Consider the following 12658-nt stretch of genomic DNA (forward strand, 5'->3'; position numbering starts at 1 on the left):
CACTTTATATTATGAAAAGTTATTATTTTTAATCTAACATTTATAAATAAATTTTAAATTTAAGTTATTCTTACAAAATCGGCTCATAAGATATGATTTGCAACCACTTATATATTATGAGATGTTCATATCATTGGTCGATGTGGGATCTATAACATCTTCTTGTGTCGAGACTGTCAATGCGCGAATCTATATAATGAGTGATCCGATACCAATTCAATAACTGGTGATCCGATCAATCAAACAAATTCTTTTATATTAAATTTTAAATAACTCTAATATTATATTAGGATGATGTGATCCGTCCAACAAATTCTTTTATAATAGACTTTAAATAACTCTGACATCATATTAGAAAGTAAATTTTAAGTTCAACCTTACAAAATCGACTCGACTCATTAACTATGGTCTTTATGTCTATGTTCACTAAAAATTGATACAACAGAAAAAACAAATATTTTTGTTAAGTGGCTAAAGTTTTAAAATTGTACTTCTTTTTATAATCATGTAGTTAATAAGACTTATTTATCAACTTTTTTATATTATAATTGTACTGGTATGGGCGAGGCCGAACCCTGATCTCCCTGTCCGAGATCCAAGTGATTGACCGAGGTCTGGTCAACCTGACCAAGACCAAGGTAAAGCTGGCCGAGATTTGAGAGACTAGGCCGAGACGACGAGGCCGACAGCCTACCTGGCCAAGACCCTAGAAGACCTAGCCGAGCCAGAGAAATCTAGCTAATGGCTGACTCATACCAGGGGAACTTGGCCGACGACCGACCCCTATTACCGTTAGCGCTCAAACCAAGGTCAGTGAAGTTAATCCATCATTAAGAATTAGGTAATACAACCTTAAGCGGTATCCACTCTGATAAGCGGGCCCAACAAGGTAGGCCAATTAGAATAATATAAATAGCCCGCATCCCAAGGGGTAAGGTATGTCATTTATTACTGTTCATCTACCTGAGAGCTGACCACCCGCTTTACTGACTTGAGCGTCGGAGTGCCTTCGCAGGTACTCCCACCATCCAGTGTTCACCCGAGATCGAGTGCCGAAAGAGAAGCAGGAGGACGAGAGGAATCCCAGCTCATCACCCGACAACCTGACCGACCGAAAGAAGAAGAAAACTTCGATAGTTCTCTAGGTCTCATCTCCCTAGTAGTAACAATAACTTTTTCCAACAATCTGAATTAAATGTATCGCTTGTGTCTATAAAACTTTGAACAGTTGAGTAATTAAAATGTTTAATTTAATATATTGTATGCTTGTTAATCACTACTCGTGAACAGTTTGGCAAACAAGGAAAAAGGAAAAAAGTTGCACAGAAAGTGAATATAACATAAAAGTGCTTAGACAAGGTCAAATAAAGGTAGTTTTGAGCATGTAGTAGTGGGAGGTTGAAACAAATTTGCATGCGCATTCAATTAATCCCTGTTTCGTCAATGCTTTGGGTGGAAAAGTGAACAAATACCAGGATCTTTTTTTTACTACAACATTTTTCAATATTTTTTATAAAACTATTTTCTCAATCTAATTTTGAAAAAAAATTATTGAGATTAAGTTTTTAATTGAAAAGTGGATCCTATCGAAATGTGGATTATAATATTAAGGCCTTGGACTATATCTTCAACTTCGACTAACTAACTGGTTGACATTTTGAATTTCTAGTTACCTAGTTTGGTAAACAAAGATTATCCATCATTAATGGATGAAAAAATTATTAATATTCAAATTTAAAGCATTAAATGAGAAAAAATAAGTTAGGAATTTATCATAGGTTAAAATATTATATATAACAGTCTTTTTAAAAATATTACAAGCTGGTAAGTTAATTAGTATTGGAAGTTTACTAGCTGAAATATGGAAAGTAATAGGTGAGTTATTAGCTATGCTTAAACCTATTAAGTTAATGTGTTAAATTAAAAGTGTTTGATAAAATTATTTATATTAAAAATGGAGAATGAACGTAAAATAATATTAAAAGCCAAGTACGTTGCCATGATAGAAATGTGAGATCAGCTTAATGCTAATGCCTAAGGGTTAATGTGAACCCAAATTATTCTTTTTGGTGCATCATGTGAACTGAATCTTTGCACAAACTAAAGTGTCTTCTTTGTTTATTTTTTAAATATTTCATATATATGCACACATTGACCCCATATATTGGGAATATAAATCTTATTACGCGACACATTTAATGAAATCAATGGTTTTAATATTATGAGTACAATCATGCTTATGTTGTCAATACGATATCTTTATTTTGACATTTTTAATGCCATCCAATTATTCTTATTTTACCATTTCTAACTTATATATCATTAGACTCGATCTTACTATTAATTCATTAAAAAACAAGCCATTTAGTTTAATTTAAAATAACTCAATAGATTAACAAGTTTTAAATTAAACATAATCTAATCTAATTTAATGTAAGTTAGATGGAATTATTTATAATTTTAAAATACATATAAACTAGTTTTTTTTTTTAAATTTAAGAAGCTGTTTATAATTAACACTTTTTAAAAGAATCACCTTTTAAGGTTTTCTAGTAAAAATATAAATTGTCTATTTTAAAAAAATAATAAATTATACAAATACGAAAAAATGAAATATACTTACTTTATTAAAAAAATACAAACAAACTACCATAGATCTAATTTATTTCTAGATGACAAAACTGGTTTGGACTCTTAAATGTTAAACAACACATTTTAGAGTCTCTCTTTTCAAGATATGTGATTTCTCCTATTATAGTTAAAATGCATTTAAATTTTTTTTTAATATATATTTCAATACGTCTATAATTTACTTTAGGTACAAAGTAGATTACCTATCTTCATTAAGCTTCACTTAATAATCTTCAATGAAATTTCATCTCTCAATATTTTTTCTACAAGATTTGAATATCCTTGTACGAAGGAACTCATTTATGAACTTCATTAAGCTTCAATAACTTTTTAAATTAGGAAAAAGATTGTTACATCAATGAATTTCATTAAGTATTATTAGTTTATTATCAGCTTAAACTTCATTAGTTTATCAACATTAAAAGATCTTTTTAATTAATCAAGACCACCTGATTTATAGTTACTTATCATATGGCATCGTTTGTTTTTTTATAGGTATCATGTATAATTTTATAAGTGTAAAAAGAATCAAGAATAAAAAATATATTTAAGAGGACATGAATTTTAAAGAAAAATAACCTTTAAAAATTTTTAAGATTTTTTTTCTTAATCTGTTGTTGATAAGAGAAACTAAATGTGACAGTTAATCGTAATCAAGAAAAATAAAGATTTTAATACAATGAGAGAAAGATGGAACTCAACAACGTACAAAATTTTATAGTAGATACAAAATGACTACTTGCGAAAATAATAAGCAGATAAAAGAAAAATAGAGTAAAATAAAAACCCACGAGACCTAGTCCAGAAAATGTCTAAGATTACGATATTTATTTTTCTCACTCTGTGAAGATAACACTCAATCTCACTCAATAAAGATGAAATACATGTCTTCCTAATTTAATTACCCACTATCTTTTTAATTACCCACTATCAAATTAGGAAGAAATAACAAATATAACATTATATTACTTTCATATGGGAATAAATTATATTCTTCATCCTACCAACTACTTTTGCTTAACTCATTATTTTTTAAATTAAGTGTTTAGATTTCAAATGGTATTTTAACTTTTTATATATTTAGGAGACTAACTTTTATTTGCATTTTCTACATTATATCATATGTCTCTTTTAGTATAACTTTGCTACTTTGTTTTTTAAGGAATTGAACAAGAATAAAAGTAGTTTTTGGTTGATTCCATTCATGAAATTATTGAACTAATTTTAATTGTTAGTGTTTTAATGAACTTTCAATATTGTTTCTTGTCATTTTAGTTTAGAAACTTAAAAACAGTTTTAAATTTAATTTGGCTTTCATGGTAGGTAGTGTTCAAACTTAAAAAACGATATTTCTAAGTTAAAGTGTTTGGTAATTATTTTGAGAATAACTAATTTTGTATGTGAAGATACAACCTTGGATAATTGCGTATAAGTTATGTAAACATACTATTTAAAACATACTTTATAAAATAGTCTTAGTTTTAAATTTAGTTGAAAAATGGACCAAATTTTAAACCAAATCAAAAATCAGTTTACTTTAAAACCGATTATTAGTTATTTAATTCTAAACCGTTTCTATAAAATAGTTTAGTTTGTTTAGATAAGTTTAATTAAGTTTTTCAAATAACTAAATTTCGCACACCTTAATTGGGACAAATTATGACTTTTAGTTTTTCATTAGTAACTAAGTAGGTCTCAATCTCTACTATTTTTTTACACTTACCAGACAAAAATGCCTTATAAAACAGTTTTTTTTTTTTTTTAACTTATAAATCAATTAATTTTAACCATGAGAAAAATTATTTCATAATTCAATTTGTCAATCTTAACTAAGAATGATTACACAAATCTTTGATGATTTCACTTCATACTTAACATTGTTATAAAAAACCAAAGGATGCTTTATGTCAATAAATAATATGAAAATATCATAGCATTCATGCAGTATCTATGTTTGATGGAGACAATTTTCACTCGTGTTATACTTATCACCTCGTTTGAATCAAATTAATTTGCGGCAAAACCTGTTGAAAGTGAACCATATCTGTAAGGGGAATCATATTATTAGAATTTTTTAAAAAAACACTACAAAAAACTGTCAATAAAAATTTTATATTACTTTTTTTACTATATGAATTTCAACTTACAACCTCATTATATAGATAAAAAATTTATAATTATTACAATAAAATAAATAAAATAAAAATATTTACACTAATAAATATATTTAGGGTTTAGGGTTTGGGATTTAGGGTTTAGGCTTCAGATTCGGTTAATTGCGTTTGGAGTACAATTTGGGTTGAAGTTATGAGTGGTATTTGGAATCATAGGAACTGCGTGTCCTTCGATAGGGGGTGGTAAATACGCTCGAAGTATTCTCCTTAATACAGGTAAATTGGTCGTGGATTTATGCAAAGTCACATTGTGCTTCCTTCGGGTACTCTAATTGGGTTTTGAACCCAGTAGATTGTATGAGGATGATAATTTAATGTTTCCTGTGGTTAGTTTGGTTGTTCCTTAGATAATCAAGTAGGCGTTTCGTGGTAGGAGTATGATAAAGTGTTTTGCTCTTTATGGATAAGGATTGTATTTAAATTTATAAGCACAAATTATATTTTTTTTTCTTCTTGACGTAACATAATAACAAATACTTTTTTAATACTTTTCTTCCATTCTTCGGTATTTATTCTTAATATTATTTTAGAAAAAATAATGTTGGAGCAATTTTATTTTTGTCTAAGCAAGTCCAAGCAAATAAGCAAGATGAAGTGAAGGATAAGGAACTCTTTGCTAACCTCACTAGTAAGCTACAAGGTAAAATGGGAGACAATAAAATAAACCATTTTAATAAATTAAATGAGTATAAGAAAGTTTTAAAAATTTAAGTAACTAAGGGCAAAAGGTAGAATTTTGTCTATATATAAATAATTAAAAGTTTTAATATAGTTATCTTGTATTTTTTTTTATCTTATAAGGTCATAAAAACCAATAGCATAGGATTGAAAGGGCTTTGATTTGTCTTCTCTCCTCAGATAACTCCAAGGTAGGTACCTTTTTGTCCTCTCTCTATACTTTTTTTCCTTTTTATTTGGAATATCTGCACAGACTATATTCCTTTTTGGCCACTGTCCTAAATTCTTACCACCTTCTTAACTATCTTCTTACACATAAAATGTATTTAATTTAACATATATTAAAAAATATTATTTTCATCCATTATTCGATAAAAATCTATAAATTTGCTAATAACATGTTATTGAATTACTTTACCTCTATCAATGTATTTAAAAAATAAAACAAAAAATATTATAAGAGTACATATTATAAAAAAGAAGAAATTATACTAAAAAAATTAATTTATTCATTAATAATATAAAACACTTTTACATGCACATCTAATTACAAAGAATGATGATATTTGAATTGATTAATAATATAAAATTATTCCGTGTCTTTGCGAACAACTTTTTGGTTGCCTATAAATTGGAGCTGTTTATGAAGTAGATGAGAGTGTCTAGTTTTGTCTCTTAGTAGTTTCTTGTACACTGTCTCTGATGGCTGGTTATTCAGGAGGATCTGAAACACACGAGGTGGTTGTAAATGTAACCAAGGACACCCCCAAAACAATGGAACGCTCGAACTCCTTTGTCTCTGTTCCTTTCTTGCAGAAGGTGCCTTCTGTTTTTTCAATTTATTAGATATATAATCTAATTCTGAAATATTTTGTTGTTGTGGAAGTCCCTTTCTAGATTAATCATATTGAACTAGAAGAACTGAGATTGGAAATGACAATACCATGGTTTGATAACTTTTGTTTGTTGATGGAGACATGCAGTTGATAGCTGAGGTGGTGGGCACGTATTTCTTGATATTTGCCGGATGTGGTTCAGTTGTGGTGAACAAGAATAACTACAACGTGGTAACACTTCCTGGGATAGCAATTGTTTGGGGGCTGGTTGTCGCAGTGCTGGTTTACTCTGTTGGTCACATCTCTGGTGCCCATTTCAATCCTGCTGTCACCATTGCTTTTGCCTCCACCAAAAGGTTTCCCTTGTCGCAGGTCACCCAACCACAACCTTCTTTCTAAACTATATAAACTTGGTTGTCATTAGACAACAAGTTGTGCTTATTTGGAAATTGTGTTATTGTTTGTTTCGAGACTGAAACTATTTATACATATATTTTTTTACCTTTTCTCTGATGCAGAGTTTTCATCTGCTTTTCTGATTATTAATTTCTACTAAGTAATCTAGTTGGTCAATTTTAGTCTCCATAAAACTGAATTCAAAACCTTAAGGGGACAAATGCAGTACCATAGCATATAACAAAAAAAGAAACTGTGAAAGTAACTCATAGCTTGTTATGATACAGGTACCAGCTTATGTGGCAGCTCAGCTGCTAGGAAGCACACTTGCAAGTGGAACTCTGAAGCTATTGTTTATGGGGAAGCATGACCAGTTTTCAGGAACAGTTCCAAGTGGAACTAACCTGCAAGCTTTTCTCTTTGAATTCATAATCACATTCCTCCTTATGTTTGTCATATCAGGGGTTGCCACTGATAACAGAGCGGTAACATCTTTTTCACCTTACTCTTTATGCTTAATACATGCTTTCTAATCAGATTTGGAGACCTTCGTACACAAAATATTACTTTTCAACCACAGTAATTAATCAAGATCTTTAACTTTTCCAAGATTCAAGATATTTTCATAAGTTTGGATGTTTTGAACCTGCGATACTTGTCCTCGCAGAAAACAGTATTAAAGAATGGTAATACCATGTTTGTAGCACAATTCGTTCTATAGAGACAACATGAATTCATAGTTTTTTTTTATAATATTAGAATTTCCAAATAAACGAATTTAAACACGATATAATGTTTAAAATAATTATCTTTGAATAAAGTCCTTAAGGGTTTTTCTTAATTTTTTTCTGTAAATGTTTCAAACCAATTTGACTTGTTTTCTAAGTAAAAAAAAGTTGAGTTAATGTTTTGGGTGGTGGAAATTGAATACTTCATTGGCTCGTTCACTTTTTAGTCAAAAAGTGACCAACCCAATCCATTTTTCGCTATAATGTCAGGAAGAAATGGAGAGAGGCATGGCAACACTGAGGTTAATGGTTGACCTTTCATGATGATTTTCTGCATAAAAAAATACATTATTCTTACACTATTAGTAAAATAATGTGGAAAAAAAAATCAAATTACTCTTAGTTTGTAAATAGTGGAATGAAGAAAAAAAACGAAGCATCTAAGTCGGCTCATCCACGAAATATTCTTCTTAACTCTATTTATTTCTTGGTTTGAAAATTTAAAACTGTGCAGATTGGTGAAATGGCTGGGATTGCAATTGGGTCTACGATACTGCTGAACGTGATGATTGGAGGGTAGTTAACCAATCGAGACCCTAATGAAATGGAATTTATAGATAGAGATAATAATATTGTTGTAGCAATAAGATGTGATGAGAATGTTTGATATTTGACAGGCCAGTGACAGGAGCATCAATGAACCCAGTGAGAAGCCTTGGACCTGCTTTTGTGCACTCGGAATACACAGGAATATGGATATACATTTTGGCACCAATTCTTGGAGCTGTGGTTGGAGCATGGGTCTACAATATCATTCGGAACACAGAGACCACACTCTGTGACATCACCAAGAGTGCCTCTTTTCTCAAAGGACGTATTGGTGGCACCAAATAACTTAACCAAATGCAAATGTTCTAATCTTTTCATCACCTGTTCTGTTCTGCCATGACTCAATAACTTTTGCATGTAATTGTCTTTCTTGAAGTCATATTCCAAAATAAGTAAAAGAGGTTAAATTTGCATAAACCACCCAAACAAACTTGCATTTACTCTAAAAATTTTCTAGTTATTAATAATACAATAGAGTTTTGTAAAAAGTATAATCACTAAAAGAAAATCATGAAATAAAACTAATTTTAAAAACAAAAAATAATTAGTTGTTATAGTGACTAAATTAGTGACCATTTTAGGGATTAAATAAATTTTTTGGTTTCTAAATTAGTTTCTAAATTGATATCAAATTAACAATCAAGGTTTTTCTACCAAATTTAGAAACTAAATAATTGGTAATTGATAGTTAATTAGATACTAATTTAGAAATTATTTAACAATAATAGAAACTAATTTAGAATTTTTTTTTTTTAGTTTTTAAAATGGTCTCTAATTTAGTTACTATTGCAACTAATTATTTTAGTATCTAAAAATTAGTTTCTATTTTGATGACGTCTAGTGAATGAAATAATTATACTGTATCTCTTCAATGTTGTTAATTGTGGTGAGGAAATGGGTTAAAATTTTACCGTACGTATATAAAAATAATATCATGGGATCATTAAGTAATTTTTTTATTGGCTTGAGATCATTAATTAGTAGAAATGCTAAGAAAATAACAAGAAATCTACTTAAAAATTTATAGTTAAACGTTAGTTATTAGTGCATTTTCAACTAAAACATATAGAGAATGTTAGAAAATTTATAATGAGATAATCTTTTGTGGCTTGAGGTCTTATTTAAACTCTAATTTGTGTTCGTGGTAAGAAATTAAGTGGGACTAATTGACACATTCAAAAGTTCTTAAAATAAAAAACAATGTTAGATTATGTTAGGGGTTTGGGTTAAAGGCCTCATAACGGATATTAGTGAACTAATAATTATAACTTTTAATTTAATAGTAAACACACGTTCTAAAGAAAAACTGTTATTTGAAAAAAAAAATTATTAATATTTAATTTGATTAAAATTACTTTCATAGTAGTATGCCATTATTTGTGTGAATTGAGCTAGTTAAAAAGATGAAGTAATTTGGCTAAATAATAACTTACATATGTGATGATAAATGTGTAAAAATGATAAGTTTTAATATGTAAAAGTTATAAGTTTTTTTTTTCGTGTGGATAATACTCACTCCATAAAAATATTGTTATTTGATAGAACTGATACTTAATATTTGATTATTGTAACTATAAGAAAATTTCAAAATTTTGACGGTCCAAATCTTTAGTAAGAGTTTCGTTAATAATGTATCTTTTTCGATGGGTTTTAGGTATAATTATTTTTAATAATTTTGATGTTGGTAAAAATAATAGATGAATGATATATTTTTTATATCATAAATTACCAACGAATATTCCAAAAAAATTAGCGACATACATTTGTCCGTCAAAAATTATGAATGGAAAATTCTAATTGCATAATAAAATCTTAGCAACAGTATCTATCAACACTAACGATGAACATTGATCCATTGGTAAGTCCTAATTAAGTGTACATAACATAAATTGGTCGGGAATCTCTTCCATCGGTAAATGGTAATAAAGGTTTTTTTTGACGAATTACGCATTTATTTTGTTTTCCTGTAAGATGTTTTATTGCTTAAGCTTAATCTAAATACATGTTGTATGACAAATTAAACAAAAACCATATAGTATTAAGCTTAATCTATATCTGATATAAATATAATCCACTAATTTATGTTGGATCCAAATTAATCAATTATGATTAATTATGATTTAAATAACTAAAATCAATGAAAATTATCAACAACCAAATTAGTGTTTAGCCAAATCAATAAAGTATTTCCATTTTACTTAGCTTTTGTAGCATTTGATGTATAAAGAATCGTAACTCGCTTGGTGAGTTTTGATGGAAAAACTACGTAGATTCAAACTAGTGATGTTTGTTGAATAGTTGTTTTGTAGTGGTGTTTGTAGGTATTAATGAAGAGAGGTTTTCCTTGGGGAATATGGTGGAGCTGTGGATGAAGAATCTACTTCAACTGAGATAACAATATCGAGAATCAATTAGTGATCCAGCAGTTGTAGGTACTGAAAATACCCAACAAATGGTGAGGCAACAAGATTCCAAGAACAACAATAAGGACGAAAGGAACAAAACAATGCCCTATTAGAAGCTTTTTTTCATTTCTACGCTCGTCAAATTATCTATTCATTGTTTGGGAATAGAATATCTAAGGCTTCAACTAATCTAGTAATTATGGGAGAAACTATTATACTTAATGTTTCGATTTTTGACTCGTAGGTTAAAGATAGGAGAAGATTAGCCAAATAACTAAGCTACAATCATCTTACTTATTTGACATGCAGACAGTGAATTCGAGTTATTAATAATAATTGATTTTCGATTTAAAGGATAGTTGAGTTTTATTATAAATGTTGAGTGAAATTTTATCAAAAAAGACTTTTTAATATTCAAGACTTTTTGATATTCTAGTCAGTAAGCTAATTATAATATCTTTAATATTTTAGTTAGTTATAATATCTTAGTAATAAAAAAATATCAAGTATTGAGTTAGTGAGAAATACTTTTGGATTTGTAGTTGTGTGTGTAGATTGACCATAGTGATGTTATCTCAACAAATTTGAAGTTGAATCATTGATACCATATGTGAGAATGGAAAATTGTTTCAAAAAACAATTCTTTTGTCCTTAACCCTCGATTGGGGCTTGCTTCAATACATCAAATAGTCACACATTGTTTAGAAGTTGAGGTCAAGAAGAATTAAATTCAAGCTTTAATGTAGATAATACCTAATTTATAATTATAATACACAATTTTTTTTATATTAATTAAATTAACAAAATTAAAAACTTATAATCTCTTTCGACCTACATTTAATATAATATCTGAATTTATACTCATTTAATAATTCAACTATAATTAACTAATTGTTTAAATAAAATATTTAAAAATTATTAATTACATTTAATATAATCTCTGAATTTATACTCATTTAATAATTCAATTATAATTAACTAATTGTTTAAATAAAATATTTAAAAATTATTAATTACATTTAATATAATCTCTGAACTTATAATCATTTAATAATTCAATTATAATTAACTAATTGTTTAAATAAAATATTTAAAAATTATTAATTTTAGTAAACATGATTAATTATTTCTTAAATTGATATTTTAAGTTAATTACTTAAATATTTATATACTTTAATTTCATTTTTAATACATTTTAATTAATTAATAAATTGATATTAATTAGTTAAATATTAATTAATGATAATTATATGTAAAATATTAATGCCATAGGAAGTGGAAGATAGTGGTGGAAACTAGTGCAACCCTAGGGTTGGTAAATTGAGACAAGTGGTGGATGTCCACTACAAGAAAATCATGAAATAGAAACCAATATTTAGAAACCAAAATAATTAGTTGCAATAGTAACTAAATTAGATACCATTCTAGAAACTAAACAAAAAATTGGTTTCTAAATTAGTTTCTATTATTTTCTATTATTGTTAAATAGTTTATAAATTGGTATCTAATTAGCAACCAAGGTTTTAACTACCAAGTATTTAGTTTCTAAATTTGGTCTCTAAAACCTTGGTTGCTAATTAGATACCAATTTAGAAACTATTTAACAATAATAGAAAATAATAGAAACTAATTTATAAACCAATTTTTTGTTTAGTTTCTAAAATGGTCTCTAATTTAGTTACTATTGCAACTAATTATTTTGGTCTCTAAAAATTGGTTTCTATTTCATGATTTTTTTGTAGTGGTCATGTCTCTGGAGATACACGTGGATTCATATAATATATGTTATTCGTTTTATTAAACTAAAATGTAAATACTACATTACATGTACAAAATAGAATTATTTTTTCTATTAATGAATGGCACTTGTAATTATTATTTTTACTTTTATTTCAATTATATAAATGATTGCTTTACTTTTGGCAATTAATTTTGAATTATTTTTTATAAAATAATTTCATGTAAAAATCTGTTGAAGAAAATTTAAGTATATTAAACTCTAATCCAATAAGTAAATTAGATATTTTTTAATTATTTGTTTATTGAGACAATATCTCTTATCGGTCGAACAAGTTATCTCTTCGATCTTGATATTATTTTTTACTTAAGACTCATCTCTTAGGCTCTGTTTGGATTAGGGAGAGGATGTGTGAGGATTTGAGGGAGTGGATGTGTGAGGAAAATGTGAAGAAAGTGAGGAT

At 27.9% G+C, this 12658-nt stretch overlaps 1 protein-coding gene across 1 annotated transcript; it reads left to right on the forward strand.

The window, feature by feature from the left end:
- Nucleotides 1–6062: 6062 nt before the first annotated feature.
- LOC137812177 (nodulin-26-like) lies at nt 6063–8482 on the forward strand. The gene is made up of 5 exons (XM_068614093.1): nt 6063–6302; nt 6467–6691; nt 7003–7200; nt 7958–8019; nt 8121–8482. Exons 1-5 carry the CDS (start codon nt 6186–6188, stop codon nt 8335–8337), a joined length of 819 nt encoding a protein of 272 aa, XP_068470194.1. The 5' UTR covers nt 6063–6185; the 3' UTR covers nt 8338–8482.
- The last annotated feature ends 4176 nt before the right edge of the window (nt 8483–12658 follow it).

The sequence above is a fragment of the Phaseolus vulgaris genome, chromosome 2 (assembly GCF_000499845.2).
Source record: "Phaseolus vulgaris cultivar G19833 chromosome 2, P. vulgaris v2.0, whole genome shotgun sequence".
Taxonomy (NCBI): Eukaryota; Viridiplantae; Streptophyta; class Magnoliopsida; order Fabales; family Fabaceae; genus Phaseolus; species Phaseolus vulgaris.

Coding starts and splice junctions, on each gene's coding strand:
- LOC137812177 (XM_068614093.1), top strand. CDS start 6,186: ATGGCTGGTTATTCAGGAGGATCTGAAACACACGAGGTGGTTGTAAAT. Junction 6,692..7,002: donor AAAGGTTTCCCTTGTCGCAG/GTCACCCAACCA, acceptor GTTATGATACAG/GTACCAGCTTATGTGGCAGC. Junction 7,201..7,957: donor TTGCCACTGATAACAGAGCG/GTAACATCTTTT, acceptor AAAACTGTGCAG/ATTGGTGAAATGGCTGGGAT.